The sequence below is a fragment of the Stomoxys calcitrans genome, chromosome 1, assembly GCF_963082655.1.
Source record: "Stomoxys calcitrans chromosome 1, idStoCalc2.1, whole genome shotgun sequence".
Lineage (NCBI taxonomy): Eukaryota > Metazoa > Arthropoda > Insecta > Diptera > Muscidae > Stomoxys > Stomoxys calcitrans.
Genome location: NC_081552.1, coordinates 257,602,674 through 257,626,030, shown reverse-complemented (window position 1 = coordinate 257,626,030; position 23,357 = coordinate 257,602,674). Strand labels below are relative to the sequence as shown.

Sequence of the window (23,357 nt, the reverse complement as noted above, 5' to 3'; positions counted from 1 at the left end):
AATGCTGACAACATTTGCCATGTAAAAATTCTCTCCAAAGAGATGTCGCACTGCTTAAACTTGAATCGGACTGCACTGATAGATATGTGAGAAGTTTGCCCCTATTCCTTGGTGGAGTGTTGATGGGCAAAATTTGCAATTTGCATATTAGACCACTCAATGTCCATGCCGAATTTGGGTGCTTAAGTTATCCAATTTTCACCGGATTGTGACGAAATGGGCTTTACATATATATTCGAGGTACTGGGTAGCAAAAGTTCGGTCCGGCCGAACTTAATACCTTTTTAATTGTTTGTTTTTTATACCCTGCACCACCACTGAGGCCCAGATAGGCCCAGATTTGGATATAGCTGCCATATAGACCGATCCTCCGATTTAGGGTCTTAGGCCCATAAAAGCCACATTTATTATCTGATTTTGATGAAATTTGGGACGGTGAGTTATGTTAGGCCCTCCGACATCTATCTTCAATTTGGCCCAGATCGGTCCAGATTTGGATATAGCTGCCATATAGACCGATTTCTCGATTTAAGGTTTTGGGCCCATAAAAGGGGCATTATTGTCCAATTTCGCCGAAATTTGGGACAATGAGTTAGATTAAGCCCCCTGACATACTTCAGAAATATCGCACAGATCGGTCCAGATTTGGATATAACTGCCATATAGGCCGATTTCTCGGTTTTAGGTTTTGGGCCCATAAAAGACGCATTTATTGTCCGATATCGCCGAAAATTCGGACAGTGAGTTAATTTAAGCCCCCTGACATACTTCAGAAATATCGCACAGATCGGTTCAGATTTGGATATAGCTGCCATATAGACCGATCTCTTGGTTTAAGGTTTTGGGGCCATAAAAGGCGCATTTATTGTCCAATGTCGCTGAAATTTGAGACATTGAGTTTAGATAGGCTCTTTGACGTCCTTCTTCAATTTGGCCCAGATCGGTCCAGATTTGAATATAGCTGCCATATAGACCGATATCTCGATTCAAAGTCTTGGTACCATAAAAGGCGATTTCACTGAAATATGACACAGTGACTTACGTTGGGCTTTACGACATCCGTGTCGTATATGGTTCAGATCGGTTTATTTTTAGATATAGCTACTGTACTTATTAGTATTGGGTTGCCCAAAAAGTAATTGCGGATTTTTCATATAGTCGGCGTTGACAAATTTTTTCACAACTTGTGACTCTGTAATTGCATTCTTTCTTCTGTCAGTTATCAGCTGTTACTTTTAGCTTGCTTTAGAAAAAAAGTATAAAAAAGTATATTTAATTAAAGTTCATTCTAAGTTTTATTAAAAATGCATTTACTTTCTTTTAAAAAATCCGCAATTACTTTTTGGGCAACCAATATTTGGTCCAAATCGGAACATATTTCGATATAACTGCTATGGGACATAAGGTATGCAATTTTCAGCGGATTTTGATGAATGGTGGTTTACATATATACCCGAGGTGGTGGGTATCCAAAGTTCGGCCCAGCCAAACTTAACGACTTTTTACTTGTTTGATAATAATATACATATTTAAAGGGTGATTTTTTTGAGGTTAGGATTTTCATGCATTAGTATTTGACAGATCACGTGGGATTTCAGACATGGTGTCAAAGAGAAAGATGCTCAGTATGCTTTGACATTTCATCATGAATAGACTTACTAACGAGCAACGCTTGCAAATCATTGAATTTTATTACCAAAATCAGTGTTCGGTTCGAAATGTGTTCATTCACCGTAACGTTGCGTCCAACAGCATCTTTGAAAAAATACGGTCCAATGATTCCACCAGCGTACAAACCACACCAAACAGTGCATTTTTCGGGATGCATGGGCAGTTCTTGAACGGCTTCTGGTTGCTCTTCACTCCAAATGCGGCAATTTTGCTTATTTACGTAGCCATTCAACCAGAAATGAGCCTCATCGCTGAACGGTGAATGAACACATTTCGAACCGAACACTGATTTTGGTAATAAAATTCAATGATTTGCAAGCGTTGCTCGTTAGTAAGTCTATTCATGATGAAATGTCAAAGCATACTGAGCATCTTTCTCTTTGACACCATGTCTGAAATCCCACGTGATCTGTCAAATACTAATGCATGAAAATCCTAACCTCAAAAAAATCACCCTTTAGTATATCCTTCCATAGGTTAGCCTTCTATGTTTGCACCGCACCTTTCAATATTTTTCAGTACGACTATACTACCGCAGTGCTTCTCGCATGATGAATACAGGACGGACACGTACACTGAGGCGCCATCCCTTGCCGATGAGGGTCTCCATTGGGGTCAATCTGGTAGTACAACCGGCTGCCATGGCTTTGAATTTATGTTTTTGCATCATCATCCAACACAAAACATTGGCATTGTCCGCTTCCTTAATCAAATAAAACACCAATTATGTTTGTTTGTAAGTTGTTGTTGTTGTTGTTTTCCGGTTTATTGGACGTTTGAAGAGTATATAAAATAAACAAAATTTTTCCATACTAGGCTCTTATATACAATATACACAAAAACGATCAATTTTGGTTTTTAATGCTCTACTTTCATACTTAGATTTAAAAAAAAGAAATTCGATCGTATTGTGCTCCAAAAGCAAATGATTTTCAAAAAATTAAAAAGATACAAAAAATTGATATTAAGTTATAACAGCTTTAGAATATTTGTATATAAAATATAAAAAAAAATAGAAAAGCTATAACATAACAGATAAATTCCAGCAGTTGAGAGTATTCAAACAAACAAACAAATTGAGAAAATAATTCTTTTTTTTTTTAAATTAATTCAATATTCGAGTATATTTTATTTAAATGTACTTATTGCATTAGCCCCCGTACTCATCGGTTGTTGAAAAGACAGACGATTTTTGTATTAGTTTAGTTAATGCTATTTGTTGTTATTTTCAATATATATTGTACATATATATTTTTATATTTTAAAAAAATTGTGTAAATTGTTTAGTTGTATTTGTTTGTTACATAATTGGCAAGCCGTTGGTTTAAGTGGTTTTTTTCCTCGTTCTTGTATTTGTTCGTGGTTACAGCTAAAGTTAGGCTATTTGTTGAACTGCTTCTTTTGTGTCGGTTTACAATCTGTTGTCTAATTTCTTTGTTCATTTGTATGTATAAAAAAAAATTAATTTAAAAATATAGACAATTTCTTAATTAAAAACATAAGTACATCGTCATTAGTTAAAGCAATGTTTGTCTTTTTTCGGCTGATTCCCTTCCTTTGCTCCTACTAATTCCACTTTCATTTCCATTTCCGTTTCTGTTGTTTCGAATTCAAATTCCTATTTGAATTCCTTTAGTAATTCTACCTAAGTTATTTTTATTTTTTATTGTTGTTGTGTTTTGTTTTTTTTTCTTATGTTAAGTTTATATGATAAATATTAAACAAAAATTTATTAAATGGTACACATTTCTAATTATACAAAATGATGTGTGTGTGTGTGTTTGTGTTTTTAACTATAAATTAATAACAATTATGCTTCTTTCTTGTTAGGGAATTATGATTTCTTCATTAGGATGATTTTATGTTAAATTGAATTAAATTCATAAGAAATTAAATTTAAGTTAAAAAAAGCTCCATTGCTAGGTGTAGAAAACAGGCAAATTAAAGTAGAAATTTATTCGAAATGTTGAGTTATTGCGGATGCAGATTTCTAGTTGGACAACAATTCCCATTGCATTAATAGGAGGCCCGTATTCATCATCATTCGGCTGCCAACTCATCGATGCGGCAACGCACGGCATGTTCCACCACTTCCAGACTGGGATAGTCGAGTTCTTTCACCAAACACAAAGTCGCCGATAATAGATTGGAACTCTGTAATAAAAAAAAAAAACCTTAATAATCGTATCTACATAGAAAGTGATATCCTTAAAATGTAAAAAACATCAGTAAAATCATGTCGGACTAGCAATATTATTGGTTCAAGCCCTAGGCTTGCCCTATACGAAAATATGTTAAAAATCGGATCGAAAGAATTAAACGGCGGTCATATGAAAGCAGAGGTTTTCCAATGAAATCAGAATAATTGAAAACTATTTACCTTGTTTCTTAAAACCAATTCGAAACTTTTTCCTGCAGAGGGTAGATGACACGAAGTGCTACAAAGTTCACACTGATATAATTGTCAAACTTGAAATGACAGCTACATGATATTTGTTTAATTGCCAGCTCATTAAATTGTTTACAAGCCCCCAAAAGCATTTTCTTCAGAGATTTTCTTTAAAGATTGAATGAATGATGTTATTCGTGATGGATTCGTAATATTGGAATCACAACCACGGCTATTGTTGGCGAACTCAAGCACCTCAAATTGAACAAAATGTTTTCGTATCGCACCATAAAACGTTATACTAGTAGCGTAGCCAAACGCCAACAAAATTAACAAAATTTGAGATTTAAATGTCTTTTAAATTTGAATACCGGAACATCATTGAGAATTATTGTTTCTGAGGAAATTTTTGACACTGTAGAAAATCCAAATCCTCCTAAAGCACTTATTAAAGAATCTTATACATATATAACCAGTAAGGAAGGGCAAAAGTCAGGTGGAGCCGACTGTATAATACCCTATAAGTACAATGTGGGAGCTATATCCAATTCAGAACCAATTTTGATTAACCTCGGCGAGTAAATATGTTTAAACTGTAAATTGCCCAAAATCTGACAAACATATATATAGGAACTAGATTTAATTACGAACCGATTTCGAACAAACTTCTCAGATAATGTGGAAGTCGCCGGGCTAGGCGTTTTACAAAGTTTTCGGAAAATTGGTTAATAAATGCGATTCCAATTGTTATAAGAGTAAAAATATATATAAAAGAGAGCTATATCGAAATATAAGCCGATTTCTATCAAATTCACCAGTAATCCCGAGAGTCATAAAAAAAACTCCTTCCTGCCAAATTTCGAGAGAATCGGTTAACAAATTATCTTTTTTGTTGCATGGGAGCTATATCCAAATCTGAACCGATTTTTTCCAATTTCAATAGGCTTCGCCTCTAGGCCGAAAAACATGCCTGTACCAAATTTGAAGACGATCGGATGAAAATTGCGACCAGTAGTTTGTACACAAATTAACATGAAATTAACAGACGGACAGACGGACATAGCTAAATCGAATCAGAAAGTGATTCTGGATCGATCGGTGTACTTATCAATGGATCTATCTCTCTTCTTTTTGGGTGTTACCAACTAATTCACTAAGTTATAATACCCTGTACCACAGTGGTGGTGTAGGGTATAAATATCAATATGTGTTTGTTTGTAGGTTTGTTTGTTTGTTCCTTATAGACTCAGAGACGGTTTTCTTGAAATTTTCACTCATGGTGAAAAAGGTTACTACATTTTTTGATATCTGAAGGGGGAGCGGACCCTTCCCCTTACCCTAATTTTCAGAAACGCCGGATCTTCGAAATGGGTGGTGCGATTTAAGCGAAATTTTGGTATTCAGATTTTGGATGGGGTACCTAGGGGGGGGCGCCCCAACCCAAAACCTACCAAATATATATATACACCAATCACGACAATATGGGACTCAAATGAAAGGTATTTAAGATTTGAAAACGTATCTGTAATTGTCGGTCCATCCCAACCCCCAAAAACACCCCTAAATCGCACATATTTACCGACCATGACAATATGGAACTCACATTAAAGGTATTTGCGAGCCAAATACTAACCTGATATCCAAATTTGGGACAAAATTTCTGGGGGTCCACCCCTTTCCCAAAACACCCCTCAAACAGGACTTATTTACTGACCATGGCAACATGGGCCTTAAATAAAAGGTATTTGCCACACAACTTCCAAAAAGCATATGATCCTACACCAAAGCAAACAAGTAAAAGCATGCTAAGTTCGGCCGGACCTCCACCATGCATCGCATTTGTCGAGTTCTTTGCCCTATATCTCTTATAAGCAAACATAGGATGAAAATTGCTATGCTATTGGAGCTATACCAAGTTACGAACCGATTTGGGCCATACTTGGTTTGGCGGTGGGAGACCAAAGTAGAAGTCGTTGTGCAAAATTTCATATGATCCTACACCAAAGCAAACAAGTAAAAGCATGCTAAGTTCGGCCGGACCTCCACCATGCATCGCATTTGTCGAGTTCTTTGCCCTATATCTCTTATAAGCAAACATAGGATGAAAATTGCTATGCTATTGGAGCTATACCAAGTTACGAACCGATTTGGGCCATACTTGGTTTGGCGGTGGGAGACCAAAGTAGAAGTCGTTGTGCAAAATTTCAGCCAAATCGGAAAATAATTGCGCCCTTTAGAGGCTCAAGAAGTATAATATGGGAGTTATATCAGGTTATGAACCGATGAAGACCATACTTAGCATATGTGCCATGTGCAAAATTTCAGCCAAATCGGATAGAAATTGCGCCCTCTTAAGGCTGAAGAAGTCGAGATCCCAGATCGGTTTATATGACAGCTATATCAGGTTATGGACCAATTTCAACCATATGTTGCACAAATCCTGCAAAATTTCAGCCAAATCGGATAAAAATAGCGCTCCCTAGAGCTCAAGATCAGTTTATATGGCAGATATATCAGGTTATGGACCGATTTGAACCATACAGTTGTTGGAAATCATAACAAAACACCTCATGCAAAATTTCAACCAAATCGGATAAGAATTGCGCCCTCTAGTGGCTCAAGAAGTCAAGATCCAAGATCGGTTTATATGGCAGCTATATCAAAACATGGACCGATATGGCCCATTTACAATCACCACCGACCTACACTAATAGGAAGTATTAGTGCAAAAATTCAAGCGTCTAGCTTTATGACTTCACTTCCATGTCCCTCATCGGCAAGGGATGCCGCCTCGGCGTACGTGTACGTACGCCGCCACCACTACTGTGGTGTAGGGTTTGTAACACCCAAAAGGAAGAGAGATAGACCCATTGATAAATTTACCGATCGACTCAGAATCACTTACTGATTCGATTTAGCTATGTCCGTCTGTCTGTCTGCCTGTCCGTCCGTCCGTCTGTCTGCCCGTCTGTCCATGTTAATTTGTGTACAAAGTACAGGTCCCAGTTTTCATCCGATCGTCTTCAAATTTAGTTCAGGCATGTTTATCGGCCTAGAGACTATTGAAAACGAAAAAAATCGGTTCAGATCTGGATATAGCTCCCATATATATGTTCGTCCGATTTTCAGTAATAATGCAATAAAATGGTCATTTGTTAACCGATTCTCTCGAAATTTGGCAGGACTCTCTTATGACTCTCATTATTACTGGTGAGTTTTAAGGAAATCGGCCCAGATTTAGATATAGCCGTCATATATGTATATCGCCAGATTTTCACCCCAAGAGCCACTGCAAGCGCATTGTTTGACCAATCTTGCCAAAATGTTGCACAACGCTTTGCTCGACGACTACCACCTTATCTGAGAAGTTTGCTCGAAATCGGTTCAGAATTAGATATAGCTTCCAGATTTTGGGTGATTTGCCATAATTTTGTCATTTGTCAACCGTAGTTTTTAAGGCTCGAACATATTTCCTCGCCGAGGTCCATCAAAATTGGTTCGGAATTGGATATAGGTCCCACATTGTACTTATAGGGTAGGTGTAGGCTTACTGTCCTTGCTTACTGGTTTTCTTTCAAAGAGCAAACTTTTTAGTCCCCAAAGCATTTCATGATAAAACCATTAACTTTGCTTGACATCGTTATAAAACCTTGTACAAATACCCATTGATTATACTCACTCTGTTAATAGGTCTCCGATGGTAGCCGGAATAATGATTCAGCACTGCTGTCGATACTGTACTGGCTGAGTCAGCATAACGTCCATCGGGTCGTCTGCATTTGTTTAAGAAAATTAAATTTTTGTTCAAACTTCTCTTAGATAAGACATAAAAATCAACACCTACCTCGGTCGTGGTCTTTCATCTTCCCAATCACCGTTCTCACGACCATTTCTATAGGCATAACGATCTACTGGCTCCGGACGCTCAGTGCCAGCACTACGTCTGGCACCTGCATGATGTAAGGCCGCTGTACTGCCATAGGGATTTTGAGTATTGTGATGTGGTTGATGGTGTTCATCCCATTCGGTTAAATCGGACTGACTATGGCGATAGTGTGCTGGATATGAGGGTCGATCTGATTGATAATATTCCTAGGGAAGGGGAAAAAGTAGTACCATAATTAAAACAAAATTCCTTAGTTGGTTGGTAAATATTGAATTAATGATTAGTCACATAAAGGTATTAAGACCAACTCCTCAGACTTACCTTCATGGAATGCGTAGAAGCACTGGGTGGTATGGGAGCTCTCTCACGAAACCCTCCACCATGTGGACTTTCCTGATCTGTATCAGGCGACCTCTGTTAGTGGATGGTGGTAGTGGTGGTGGTGATGTTGGTGTTTGTTTGTTTGTACGGTAAATAGACCCCATAGTTCCCAAATGTTAGTGACATAGGATTATTACAAGTGCGAGTTCGAGTGGGTGTGGACAAATACAAATGAACATGAAGATTGGGTTTTTTGTCATTAAAATCGATTACTTTAAGTGGAATCCAGAGAAATCAAATACAGGGTGGCTGATGAAAGCCGCTACCAAAAAAAAATGTAATAACTTTTTTTCTATTTAATAATAATAATTTAATAATTAATTTAATTAATTAATTAATTAATTTAATTAATAATAATTTAATAATTAATTTAATAATTTAATTTAACATGAATAAAAGAAAAATGTATTCCATACACCGAAAAAAAAATGTAGCAATATTCATCATTGTAGCAATATTCATCAGCCACCCTGTACACATAGTAGTAATAATAAAAACCAAAAGTAACTTCCAAGAAGTGCATTCTGTGATAAAATTTTGGATTGCGATAAAAAAAAAGAAAAATAAAAGCATACACATACTAACTTTGCTGGCAACTACTTTATTTTGAAAGCAAATAAGTACCAAACCAAAAGGTGTCTAATTGGTATATTGAAAAGCTTCATATTGGAGTGATAATATTGCGTAAAGTAAAAATGGTTTATTCGCGACGAGACATAATAAGTGTTATGTACATTAGGCTGTCCCATGCATTAAGAAGAACAATTTTGCTTGAATATAGAAAAACGCATACCCTCCATTTTTTTTTTTCTTTTCATTCCAATAAGCAAAATAGGAAATACTATGGCGATCGAATAACGATAACCGTTGCCGACACGACTTCCAAAGTTGGATGTAGTACTTTCTAATGAAACTATTGGGTTGCCCAAAAAGTAATTGCGGATTTTTCATATAGTCGGCGTTGACAAATTTTTTCACAGCTTGTGACTCTGTAATTGCATTCTTTCTTCTGTCAGTTATCAGCTGCTACTTTTAGCTTGCTTTAGAAAAAAAGCGTAAAAAGATATATTTGATTAAAGTTCATTCTAAGTTTTATTAAAAATGCATTTACTTTCTTTTAAAAAATCCGCAATTACTTTTTGGGCAACCCAATAGTTAAGGCTTTTGAGGCCCTAGCATGAAATACGTAAGCAAAATACATATTTATATGGAATTTATAGTTGAAACATCAACTTTGGCTGTGATAAAATGTGCGGTTTGACTCTGAACTTTTCCCTGATTTGGCTTAACAATGTCCGTCCATCCGCATATTCCTTCTGTGCCGTTTGTCCGTCTGTCTTTTTTTATAAAGATTCGCATTTGGAGTTCGCATTTGTTACCCAATCATCATGAAATTTTTCACATCATTTTTCAGCCCAATGAAAAATTCTATGAAATTTAATAAAAATCGGTTCGGATTATGATATAGCGCTCATATATATGATTCACCCTATTTCAACTAAGGGCGTATGCAATTTTCATCCTATTTGCACGGAATTTTCTATGTTGTATTACCCATTTTTTGTTTTTATACCCACCACCGAAGGATGGGGGTATATTAATTTTGTCACTCCATTTCCAACACATCGAAATATCCATTTCTGACCCTATAAAGTATGTATATATAATCTTAATCGTCGGAAAAATCCAAGACGATCTACCCAGTGGGAAAACAAAGTCTGCTTCAATCAGGCCTGATAACAGCGCTTCAAAGCCTTCTAATAGAACGACCGTATACTAAACAAGTAAGAGCGTGCTAAGTTCGGCCGGGCCGAATCTTATACCCTCCACCATGGATCGCATCCGTCGAGTTGTTTGCGCAGTATCTCCTTTAGGCAAACAAAGAATACTGAATATTGACGGAGGAGGAGCTATATCAAGTTATAGTCCGTTTCGGGGCTCAAGAAACAAAATCGGGAGATCAGTTTATATGGTCAATCTTTAGATCGATTCAGACCATATTGCACACCTATGTTGAAGGCCATGGGAGAAGCCGTTGTACAAAATCTGTGCCAAATCGGATGAGTATTGCGCTCTGTAGAGGCTCAAGAACTCAAGATCTCAGATCGGTGTATATGGCAGCTATATCAGGGTATGGACCAATTTGGACCATAAATGTTGATGTGATATCAAAACACTATGTGCAAAATTTCATTCAAATCGGATACGAATTCCGCCTTTTAAAAACTCAAGAAGTCAAGACCCAAGATCGATTTATATGACAGCTATACCAGGTTATGGACCGATTTGAACCACACTTAACACAGTTGTTAGAAGTGATATTAAAACACTATGTGCAAAATTTCAGTCAAATCGGACGAGAATTGCACCTTCTAGAGGCTCAAGAAGCCAGGACCCAAGATCGGTTTATATGGCAGCTATATCAAAACATGGACCGAATTGGCCCATTTACAATCCCAACCGACCTACACCAATAAGAAGTATTTGTGGAAAATTTTTAGCGGCTAGCTTTACTCCTTCGGAAGTTAGCGTGCTTTCGACAGACAGACGGAGGGACGAACGGACGGACATGGCTTGTTCGACTTAAAATTTCACGTCGATCAAGAATATATATACTTTATGGGGTCTTAGGCGCATATTTCGAGGTGCTACAGGCAGAATGACGAAATTAGTATACCCCCATCCTATGATGGAGGGTATAAAAATGAAGCTTCCAAGAGGACTACCTTGGAACTTCTAATGTTAGATGCCTCTACCGTCTTTATGTATTCCTTCTGAAGTACCCCATTAAATATATAGGAAATATACGTGAGTGTCTATTTAATTTCAGATGTTTTTGAGTAGTAATTCTGTTCTTCTTAAGGTCATATACTATAATTTACCGTGGAAGTCAGTACTAACCTGGCTATGTAGTTAAAAAGATGTAAACACTGGGTTCGGAGACCAGGACTCGCGTATGCAAAACTGGGAATGATATCAGGCCTTGAAGTTGCCGCCTTTTCCCGCTGGGTAGCCATGTCCATCTGTCTACCCATCCGTCTGTCTCTTGAAATCATACTACAGTCTTTAAATACAGAGATATTAAGCTTTTTTGTCTATAGGAAGAAGAAGGGCTATATTGGCCGGGCCGAACTTTGGATACCCACCTCCTCGGGTATATATGTAAATCCCATTTCGTCACAATCCAGTGAAAATTGGATAACTTAAGCACCCAAATTCGGCACGGACATTGAGTGGCCCAATATATATGTCTCTATTCAATTTTGTAGAACAAAATATTGTTCTCTTTGGCAGATATATCCAATTGTTAACCGATCTGAATCATATTAATGTCGGATATCGTGAGGCTCAGAAAACTGTTTCAAATTGCAGCGAAATCTTGTAATAAATAAAGCTTTTATGGTCTTCAATCCCCTTATCGGCAAATCAGTCTATATGGCAGTTATATCTAAATAAAGTCCAATTAGAACCATATTTAGGTCGGACGTTGGGAGGTCTTAACCTACTCACTGTTTCAAATTTCAGCGAAATCGGGTAATAAATAAAGCTTTTATTGGCTTCAGACTCCTTACCGGCAGATCGGCAGCTATATCTACATATAGTCCGATCTAAACCGTATTTACGTCAGATATCGGCAGGGTTAAAATAACCCAATGTTTTACATTTCAGCGAAATCGAGAAATAAATAAAGCTTATGGGCTTCAGACCCGTTATCGGAAGATTGGTCTATACGGCAGCTATATCTAGATCGGATAAAAAATAAAGTTTTTATGTGCTTCACACCCTCGATCGAGAGATAGGTCTATATGACAACTATATCTAAATATAGTTCGATCTGAACTATATTTACTTCAGATATCGGGAGGCCTCAAATAACCCACTGTTGCATATTTCAGCGAAATCGGGTAATAAATAAAGCTTTATCGGAAAATCGGTCTATATAGCAGCTATATCCAAATATGGTCCGATTTGGCCCGTTCAAGAACTTAACCAGCGTACATCAAAAAGACGTATCTGTGCCAAATTTCAGCTCAATATCTTAATTTTTGAAGGCTCTAGAGTGATTACAACAGACGGACGGACAGACGGACAGACACACGGCTAGGGCCTAAGATAATCAATTGAATTCCTTAAAAAGCACTACATCGGAATTTGGATGTCATATCGACACGGATTATCGTTAACCATTCGTCATGATATTTCGTATTTTGCTTACTGGAATCAAAACGAAAAAAAGGAAGGTACGAGTTTCTTAAATTTTTGTTTTTTGGGGCACTCTAATGTACATGTTATACATATCTTAATTTTACTCCGTAGTGCAATTATTCCAAAATAGCATACAAAATTACAGAGCGAACTTCATTTCTAGGAAATTTAAATAAAAGTTTCCAAAACTAATTTTTCTTTTTTTTTCTAAATAATTTTCCTATTCTAATATTCATTTCCATCATTTAACATTACATGACCAAAAGTCATAAATTTCCATATACAGTAACACGAGTAGTAGACCAATGGCAAATCCTATGAGAATTAATGGTCGTCCTGTGTCCACTCTGGTGTGAATATTTAATAGCCCCCAAAAACAACAAATAAATATCATTAACCTAAAAGTGCGAACAACAAAAACACTATTCCCATGCAATTCATGTGAATGTCTCAGGTACAAATTAGCACTACTATTCTAGTGGAGGGCTGTTTAGCACCAAAACGAAATAAAAGCAAAGAAATGGAAAACATTTTGCCGCATTAAATCAGATGCTTATCTTAACGCGAAAAAAAAAACCTAACCACCAAGCAAGCCAGTGGAAATAGACCCACCCAACCATTATCATCAGCACCACAATCTCCTATTTAAAGATAGAGTTTTAAAGAAGAACATGTCATTTATAGATGACATGCTGTGGTCTTGAATTGAATCATTTTCACCATTTCTGTTTTCTAACACATCATGGATATTGCAAATCGGTTGGCTGGTGGGAGAAACGAAAATTGCCTGTGGATAATCTTCCGGAAGTTTGATATTGCAAATGACCCCGCTAATGGCGTGACTTGGCCCATTAAGGAATTACTACGAAACTTTATATAAATTGTGGTGATATAACCCAAAATTAAACTCAAACCTACACAAGATATTGGGAAAACCCCAAACATATAATAAAATCATATTCTTAATGGCTAATAATATGCCATTTTAGACGATTTAAATATTTTCTATTTGCTCAATATGGAGCAACTATGTAGAACATGTCCATAAAAATTACAATTTCTTTGCATGCTAGAAGAAGAATGTTATCATTAACTAACGAAGTGGCGAAAAACTTGTTCGAAATAGATTAATCTCCATCTACAGTGATCAATGAAAGTATAATTCACAAACGAAAAAATTTAAACAAGCCTTTATGCCTTACTTTTAATTTGAAAGCCAAGATGTAAAATACTTGATTGATTGATTATAAATTATTTGATTCTTTATTTGATACCAAAAATCTGGGCTAATCTTTGAATAAAAAATCGGAAAGGAGTGTATTAGGCATAAAGATAACCAGTTGCCAAGTGAAAAGTTATTAGCTTGAGTTGATTTAAAATAAATCAATACAAATGTACGGCCTTAGCTCTTATCACCAGAGTAGATACATTAATCTAGTTAGAGTTCTAAGCAGATAAAATACATTAACCTGGGATTTATTACATTTTCGGCGTTTAATTTTAGTTTTATCCAGTTCAATTCAGATGTTCTGTACAACATTGTACTGGATAGCATCGATATCATGCGATAACAGATAATAAATACTAAAAACAAGAACACAGCAATTATTTAATTCTATTTAAAGAATTTTATATATCCTCTCCAATCTCATGCATTCATTGCCAAGAGATAAAGTGGAGAAAATTATACAGTAATGCGAAAAAGATCAACTGGAAGAAGTTCGGGAAATATTGGGTTGCCCAAAAAGTAATTGTCGGTAATATAGTAGTAACATAGACATGACAAATTTTTTCAACGGCTTGTGACTCTGTAATTGCATTCTTTCTTCTGTCAGTTATCAGCTGTTACTTTTAGCTTGCTTTAGAAAAAAAGTGCGCGAAATTTTGTTTACATTTGTTTGTTTGGCGTCAATTTTAATATGGGTACCACATGTATTGAAAGAAATTCATTTAACAAACCGAATCAACGCTTGTGATATGCACCTTAAATGCAATGAATTCGATCCGTTTTTAAAACGAATCATAACTGGAGATGAAAAATGGATTGTTTGCAACAACGTTAGTCGAAAACGATCATGGTCCAAGCATGGTGGACCAGGTCAAACCACTTCAAAGACTGATATCCACCAAAAGAAGGTTATGCTGTCTGTTTGGTGGAATTGAAAGGGTGTGGTATATTTTGAGCTGCTTCCAAGGAATCAAACGATTAATTCGGATGTTTACTGTCAACAATTGGACAAATTGAATACAGCCATCAAGGAGAAGCGACCAGAATTGGTCAATCGTAAAGGTGTCATATTCCACCAGGACAACGCTAGACCGCACACATCTTTGGTCACTCGTCAAAAACTGAGTGAGCTTGGCTGGGAACTTTTGATGCATCCACCATATAGCCCTGATCTTGCACCATCAGACTACCAGTTATTGTATTTCGATCTTTGCAGAACTCCTTAAATGGTAAAACTTTCGGCAATGATGAGGCTATAAAATCGCACTTGGTTCAGTTTTTTGTAGATAAAGGCCAGAAGTTCTATGAGCGTGGAATACTAAATTTGCCAGGAAGGTGGCCAAAGGTTATCGAACAAAATGGCAATTATATATTTGATTAAAGTTCATTCTAAGTTTTATTAAAAATGCATTTACTTTCTTTTAAAAAATCCGCAATTACATTGTGGGCAACCCAATATAAGGCCTTTTTAGGGCTTAATGGGATACTAGGGAAATTAAGTCAGAATAAAATCATTCTGTAATCATTCATTCATTAAAATTCAAACAAACATGAACATATTCATGCAAAATTAATTTTTTTTCATAAAATACGAGGGTTGCTTTTTTATATTTCGGGATTGGACAACCCTTGTGTTGCAACCTGCCAACTGACAGCTCTATCGTAAAGCTTGACAGTTTTGAGGTTATACGTACTCAGAACATTTTGACATACGAGCGCTATTTGTGTTGTTTACAGTAACTTAAAAGATTCATCTCGCCCAAAAAATGGAATTAAATCGTGAACATTTTCGAGCGATTATTTTTTACAACTTTCGACCTGGATTAACTTAATAACAGTGCATCGATGAACTTAATTCAACTTTTTGGCGATGAAACTCAATCAAGGACCGGTGTTTGTCGAGGGGTATTGTGAATTCAACCCAAATCGTAGTTCACTCCAAGACGAATTTCGTGATGCTGTACGCCAACTGATATTGCAAGACCGTCATATGACCTATCATGTGATTTCAATAACCTTAGGCATTAGTGGGACCAGCATACATTCAATATTGCATGAACATTTGACCGTTGAATAAATATGTTCGCTTTGGATTCCACACAATTTGTGAATCGCTCAAAAAAAGAATCGTGTCAATTGGACGAAAGAAATGCTCCAAAAATACGATCACGATGCTTCGGAACACGTCCATGTCATCGTGACAGCTGATGAATCGTGGATTTACGAGTATGAGTTCGAAAGTAAACAGCAATTGAATGTATGGGTGTTTCAAGATGAGCCAAATCCAACAAAAGTTGATCGCGTACGAAGCACTTCCAAGCAAATGATCGCCTGTTTTTTCGAAAAAACTGGATATGTCGCACAGTCAATTCTGAGTGGTACACAACCATTTGTTCGCCAGTTGTCTTCCAAGAAATCAGGAAAACCTACCGCCGAAGACGGATTACACTTCACCACGGCAAAGCGAGCTTTCACACATCGGCTGAAACATCTGTATTTTTATACCCACCACCGAAGAATGTTAGGTATATTCATTTGTCATTCCGTTTGCAGCACATCGAAACATCCATCTCCGACCCTAAAAAGCATATATATTCTTGATCAGCGTAAAAATCTAAGACGATCTAGCCATGACCGTCCGTCTGTCTGTTGAAATCTGTGCCAAATTTCAGCTCAATATCTTAATTTTTGAAGGCTCTAGAGTGATTACAACAGACGGACGGACAGACGGACAGACACACGGCTAGGGCCTAAGATAATCAATTGAATTCCTTAAAAAGCACTACATCGGAATTTGGATGTCATATCGACACGGATTATCGTTAACCATTCGCCATGATATTTCGTATTTTGCTTACTGGAATCAAAACGAAAAAAAGGAAGGTACGAGTTTCTTAAATTTTTGTTTTTTGGGGCACTCTAATGTACATGTTATACATATCTTAATTTTACTCCGTAGTGCAATTATTCCAAAATAGCATACAAAATTACAGAGCGAACTTCATTTCTAGGAAATTTAAATAAAAGTTTCCAAAACTAATTTTTCTTTTTTTTTCTAAATAATTTTCCTATTCTAATATTCATTTCCATCATTTAACATTACATGACCAAAAGTCATAAATTTCCATATACAGTAACACGAGTAGTAGACCAATGGCAAATCCTATGAGAATTAATGGTCGTCCTGTGTCCACTCTGGTGTGAATATTTAATAGCCCCCAAAAACAACAAATAAATATCATTAACCTAAAAGTGCGAACAACAAAAACACTATTCCCATGCAATTCATGTGAATGTCTCAGGTACAAATTAGCACTACTATTCTAGTGGAGGGCTGTTTAGCACCAAAACGAAATAAAAGCAAAGAAATGGAAAACATTTTGCCGCATTAAATCAGATGCTTATCTTAACGCGAAAAAAAAAACCTAACCACCAAGCAAGCCAGTGGAAATAGACCCACCCAACCATTATCATCAGCACCACAATCTCCTATTTAAAGATAGAGTTTTAAAGAAGAACATGTCATTTATAGATGACATGCTGTGGTCTTGAATTGAATCATTTTCACCATTTCTGTTTTCTAACACATCATGGATATTGCAAATCGGTTGGCTGGTGGGGGAAACGAAAATTGCCTGTGGATAATCTTCCGGAAGTTTGATATTGCAAATGACCCCGCTAATGGCGTGACTTGGCCCATTAAGGAATTACTACGAAACTTTATATAAATTGTGGTGATATAACCCAAAATTAAACTCAAACCTACACAAGTTATTGGGAAAACCCCAAACATATAATAAAATCATATTCTTAATGGCTAATAATATGCCATTTTGGACGATTTCAATATTTTCTATTTGCTCGATATGGAGCAACTATGTAGAACATGTCCATAAAAATTACAATTTCTTTGCATGCTAGAAGAAGAATGTTATCATTAACTAACGAAGTGGCGAAAAACTTGTTCGAAATAGATTAATCTCCATCTACAGTGATCAATGAAAGTATGATTCACAAACAAAAAAAAATTAAACAAGCCTTTATGCCTTACTTTCAATTTGAAAGCCAAGATGTAAAATGCTTTCGTTGATTGATTATAAATTATTTGATTATTTATTTGATGCAAAAAATCTGGGCTAATCTTTGCATAAAAATTCGGAAAGGAGTGTATTAGGCATAAAGATAACCAGTTGCCAAGTGAAAAGTTATTAGCTTGAATTGATTTAAAATAAATCAATACAAATGTACGGCCTTAGCTCTTATCACCAGAGAAGATACATTAATCTAGTTAGAGTTCTAAGCAGATAAAATACATTAACCTGGGATTTATTACATTTTCGGCGTTTAATTTTAGTTTTATCCAGTTCAATTCAGATGTTCTGTACAACATTGTACTGGATAGCATCGATATCATGCGATAACAGATAATAAATACTAAAAACAAGAACAAAGCAATTATTTAATTCAATTTGAAGTATTTTATACATCCTCTCCAATCTCATGCATTCAATGCCAAGAGATAAAGTGGAGAAAATTATACAGTAATGCGAAAAAGATCAACTGGAGGAAGTTCGTGGAACATAAGGTCTTTTTAGGGCTTAATGGGATGCTAGGGAAATTAAGTCAGAACAAAATGATTCTGTAATCATTCATTCATTAAAATTCAAACAAACATGAACATATTCATGCAAAATTAATTTTTTTTTTCATAAAATACGAGGGTTGCCTTTTATATTTCGGGATTGGACAACCCTTGTGTTGCAACCTGCCAACTGACAGCTCTATCGTAAAGCTGGACAGTTTTGAGGTTATATGTACTCAGAACATTTTGACATACGAGCGCTTTTTGTGTTGTTTACAGTAACATAAAAGATTCATCTCGCCCACAAATTGGAATTAAATCGTGAACATTTTCGAGCGATTATTTTTTACAACTTTCGACCTGGATTAACTTAACAACAGTGCATCGATGAACTTAATTCAACTTTTTGGCGATGAAACTCAATCAAGGACCAGTGTTTGTCGATGGGTATGGTGAATTCAACCCAAATCGTAGTTCACTCCAAGACGAATTTCGTGAAGGTCTTTTTCAAAATCAGTTGTTGTTCCAAAAACCATTAATGCTGTACGCCAACTGATATTGCAAGACCGTCATATGACCTATCATGTAATTTCAATAACCTTAGGCACTAGTGGGACCAGCATACATTCAATATTGCATGAACATTTGACCGTTGAATAAATATGTTCGCTTTGGATTCCACACAATTTGTGAATCGCTCAAAAAAAGAATCGTGTCAATTGGACGAAAGAAATGCTCCAAAAATACGATCACGATGCTTCGGAACACGTCCATGTCATCGTGACAGCTGATGAATCGTGGATTTACGAGTATGAGTTCGAAAGTAAACAGCAATTGAATGTATGGGTGTTTCAAGATGAGCCAAATCCAACAAAAGTTGATCGCGTACGAAGCACTTCCAAGCAAATGATCGCCTGTTTTTTCGAAAAAACTGGATATGTCGCACAGTCAATTCTGAGTGGTACACAACCATTTGTTCGCCAGTTGTCTTCCAAGAAATCAGGAAAACCTACCGCCGAAGACGGATTACACTTCACCACGGCAAAGCGAGCTTTCACACATCGGCTGAAACATCTGTATTTTTATACCCACCACCGAAGAATGTTAGGTATATTCATTTGTCATTCCGTTTGCAGCACATCGAAACATCCATCTCCGACCCTAAAAAGCATATATATTCTTGATCAGCGTAAAAATCTAAGACGATCTAGCCATGACCGTCCGTCTGTCTGTTGAAATCACGCTACAGTTTTTAAAAATAGAGATATTGAGCTGAAACTTTGCACAGATTCTTTTTTCGTCCATAACCAAGTTAAGTTCGAAGATGGGCTATATCGGACTATACCTTGATATAGCCCCCATATACACCGATCCGCCGATTTAGGGTCTTAGGCCCATAAAAGCCACATTTATTATCCAATTTTGCTGAAATTTATACGATGTCGTCGAAATTTGGGACAGTAACTTAAGAAAGGCCCCTCGTCATCATTCTGAAATTTCGCCCAGATCGGTCCAGATTTGGATATAGCTGCCATATACACCGATCTCTCGATTTAAGGTCTTGGGCCCATAATAGGCGCATTTATTATCCGATTTTGTTGAAATTTGGGATAGTGAGTTGTATTAGGCCACTCGATATCCATCTTCAATTTGGCTCAGATCGGTCCAGATTTGGATATAGCTGCCATATAGACCGATCTCTCGATCGGTTCAGCTAGTTTTTTACAAAAAAGTATTTTTTAAAGTTTACCAACATATCAATTTACTAAAATTCAAACAAACGTGAACATTTTCATGCAAAATTAATTTTTTTTTTATTTTTTTATAGTTGTGTCATTGAGTTGATACTTTCTGAATGTATCATTTCTTTCAGTGTATTATGCATGCATATTATTCTCATTTATTTAAGATTGAAATAACAACAAATTGAAATACAAAGTTGGTATGCTTACATCATACTGTTGATACGATAAACGATTTTCTTTTGGTGTCGAATTATATTTTGGCGATGGTGAGTGTAGTAGTTGTTCCTGTTCACGTTTTTTGTTTTTTTTTTTTTTTTTTCAATACAAAAATGGAAAAATGGTGAGCAATAAAAGGAATTTGCAAATATTGTTTGTTGATATACATAATAGCGTTTTAATTGCTTTGGATCAGAGTGTGAAACGAAATCAATTAATTTCTTCGCAAACAAAAAAAAAACGAAAATAAATAAATTATTCTAAATAAACAAACAACAGTTCAAGAAATGATGAACATATCGAAGTGGGTAATACACAAAACCAAATTTGGAAATGACAACATTTCCATAAAAAGGAACAGATATGAAATTAGAATATTTGCACTGAAGAAAAAAAAGTGAATTGCAGAACCCAGTTATTTTTATTTGAAAAAAAAAAATACTCAGAGGGAGTAAGAATGGTAGTTAATTTTTTATGTCTAAAATTTATTGTTAGGAGCTTATTTGTTTGTTTAATTGGCTATGACAGAATATTTGTTCCTCTAGCCGAACGTAGAATAGCGATCCAAGCACTTCGATCTTCTGCGCCCATTCTAAAATCTCTGACACCAAGTTTCAAGGTGTCTCTCAGCACTTGATCTTTCCATCGGGCTTTTGGTCTTCCCAGTATGCGTGTACCACCGTCTTTGCCTTCAAAAGACTTCTTTGCTGGAGCTTCGTCATCCATTCTGACATGACCTAGCCAACCCAGTCGTTGTATTTTGATGCTTGTAACTATGCTATCGTCGTCATACAGCTCATGTAGCTTGTGGTTCATACGTCGCTTATATTCTCCATTATCACAAACTGCTCCATATATTTTACGAAGATTCTTTCTCTCAAATACTCCAAGCACTGCCTCATCTGCTTTCACAAGTACCCATGCCTCAGAACCATATAACAGCACGGGTTGTATCAGTGTCTTGTATAGTGTAATCTTCGTCTGTCGAGAGGTGGCCTTGTTTCTAAACTGCTTACTTAGTCCAAAGTAGCATCTGTTTGCCAGTATTATTCTTCGTTTAATCTCAAAGCTGGTGTCATTCGTTTCGGTTACGGCGTTGCCGAGGTAGATGACGTTTCTGACTATCTCAAAGTTGTGGTTCCCGACTTTCTCCATTTTCTTTATCTGCTCCGTTGTGCAAGGCTTTTTGGGAGTTGAAACCATCCATTTCGTCTTATCTCCATTTACTGCCAGACCCATTTTCACTGACTCTCTCTAGATTCTTTCAAAGGCTGCAGTTACTACTTCCGGTGACCGACCTATGATGTCGATGTCGTCGACAGAGGCGAGTAGCATGTGTTCTCTTGTGATTAGTGTGACATATCTATTCACATCTGCATCTCGTATAATCTTCTCCAGCAGGATATTAAAGAGATCACACGATAGGCTGTCTTCTTGTCTGAAACCTCGTTTGGTAATAAATGGTTCGGAGAAATTCTTTCCTATTCTTACTGAGGAACGCGTATCAGCAAGTGTCATCCTGCAGAGTCTTATTAATTTTGCAGGGATACCAAACTCAGACATGGCTTAAAATACCTTTGAACATAAAGGAGTGTCGAAGGCGGCTTTGTACACAACAAAAATATGGTAGGTGTTGATTTGTCCTTCTCGGGTCTTTTTTTTAGGATTTGACGCAGTGTGAATATCTGGTCCAGGGTGGATTTACCAGGTCTAAAGCCGCATTGATAGGGCCCAATTATCTCATTGACTTTAGGTTTACATCTTTCACACAGTACGCTCGAGAGTATCTTGTATGCGATGGGGAGGGACTTAATCCTCTGTAGTTGGCACATTCCGTCTGGTCTCCTTTCTTATGTACGGGACATAGTATGCTGAGGTTCCAATCATGGGGTATGCGTTCTTCTAGCCAGATTGCACAGATAAGCTGATCCATACGCCTTTTACAGCTTATCGCCTCTGGTCTTAAACAGTCCAGCGGGTAACCCGTCGGCTCCTGCTGCCTTGTTGTTCTTTAGTCGGGTCATTGCTATTTGGACCTCATTCTGACTAGGAAGTGAACATTCTATACTATCATCAGGGATTGGTTCTGCCGTATCCTCTTCGCCGCCAACGTCAGACACTAGCAGTTGGGTAAAATGGTCTTTCCATATCCTCAGCATGTTATCTGTGTCAGTAACCAGATTTCCTTCTTTGTCTCTGCAGGAGGATGTGCCTGCACCAAAGCCATCGGTTTGATGTTTAATACTTTGGTAGAACTTCCGGACTTCATTCTGACTCCTGTACATCTCAATTTGCTCACACTCACGTCTTTCCATTTCTTTCTTCTTTCTGCGGAATAGACGTTTCTCCTCTCTACTTTTCTACCGATACCTCTCTTTAACCTGGCGCTTTGCTACTGATTGCAGGGTTGCTCTATATGCCGCATTCTTGGCTTCAGTAGCATCTCAACACTCTTGGTCGTACCATGGGTTTCAAGGAGGAGGCTTTCGATACCCAAGCACGGATTTCGCGGCATTTTCCATGGAATGGGCAATAGTTTGCCACTGCACCATTATATCATTGGAACAAGGAGTGCTTTCACAAAGCAGTTGGGTCAGTCGAGTGGAGTATGCCGCTGTCATTTATTATGTTTGCAGCTTTTCAATGTCCAGCTTCCGTGCAGCGTCAGATCGTACTTTCCTCGCCATGTTCAAACGGGTGCGAACCTTTGCTGCAACAAGGTAATGATGCGAATCTATATTCGCTCCATGGATCGGTTGTACATCTAACACGCTGGATCAATGTCTTCCATCTATCACAACGTGATCAATTTGGTTCCTTGTGTTTTGATTGGGTGACAGCCATGTGGCTTTGTGAATATTTTTATGTTGAAATCTGTTACCATGTTTTTTGCCGTGGCGAAATCAATCAGCCTCAACCCATTACTAGACGATATATCTGAACCAAAAATGTATTCCTTCCCTATCTTCGCATTAAAATCTCCCAGAACGTTTTTAATATCATGGGCGGGGCAGCGATCATATTCTCTCTCTAGGCGCTCGTAGAAAATATCC

The 23,357-nt window shown here is 37.0% G+C and overlaps 2 protein-coding genes across 15 annotated transcripts in view; both read right to left on the bottom strand.

Annotated features, from left to right (window-relative positions):
* Positions 1–3,798, bottom strand: part of LOC131996221 (uncharacterized) — a 147,799-nt gene extending 144,001 nt beyond the window's left edge. The window contains exon 1 of the mRNA XM_059365722.1: positions 3,793–3,798. The gene's annotated coding sequence lies outside the window, so the exon portion shown is untranslated. The remainder of the gene's footprint in view (positions 1–3,792) is intronic.
* The window catches only part of LOC106087168 (putative uncharacterized protein DDB_G0291608), a 65,940-nt gene continuing 44,984 nt past the window's right edge, over positions 2,402–23,357 (bottom strand). For 11 of the 14 annotated variants that reach the window (XM_059366007.1, XM_059366210.1, XM_059365985.1 and 8 more), the window contains exons 7-11: positions 20,296–20,373; positions 8,268–8,360; positions 7,905–8,152; positions 7,740–7,833; positions 2,402–3,825 (exon numbers count right to left, since the gene is read on the bottom strand). In XM_059366007.1, coding sequence (XP_059221990.1) covers positions 3,712–3,825; positions 7,740–7,833; positions 7,905–8,152; positions 8,268–8,360; positions 20,296–20,373 — 627 coding nt within the window. In that variant the 3' untranslated portion in view covers positions 2,402–3,711. The remainder of the gene's footprint in view (positions 3,826–7,739; positions 7,834–7,904; positions 8,153–8,267; positions 8,361–20,295; positions 20,374–23,357) is intronic. The other 3 variants (XM_013252116.2, XM_013252125.2, XM_059366299.1) reach the window with 2 other exon arrangements.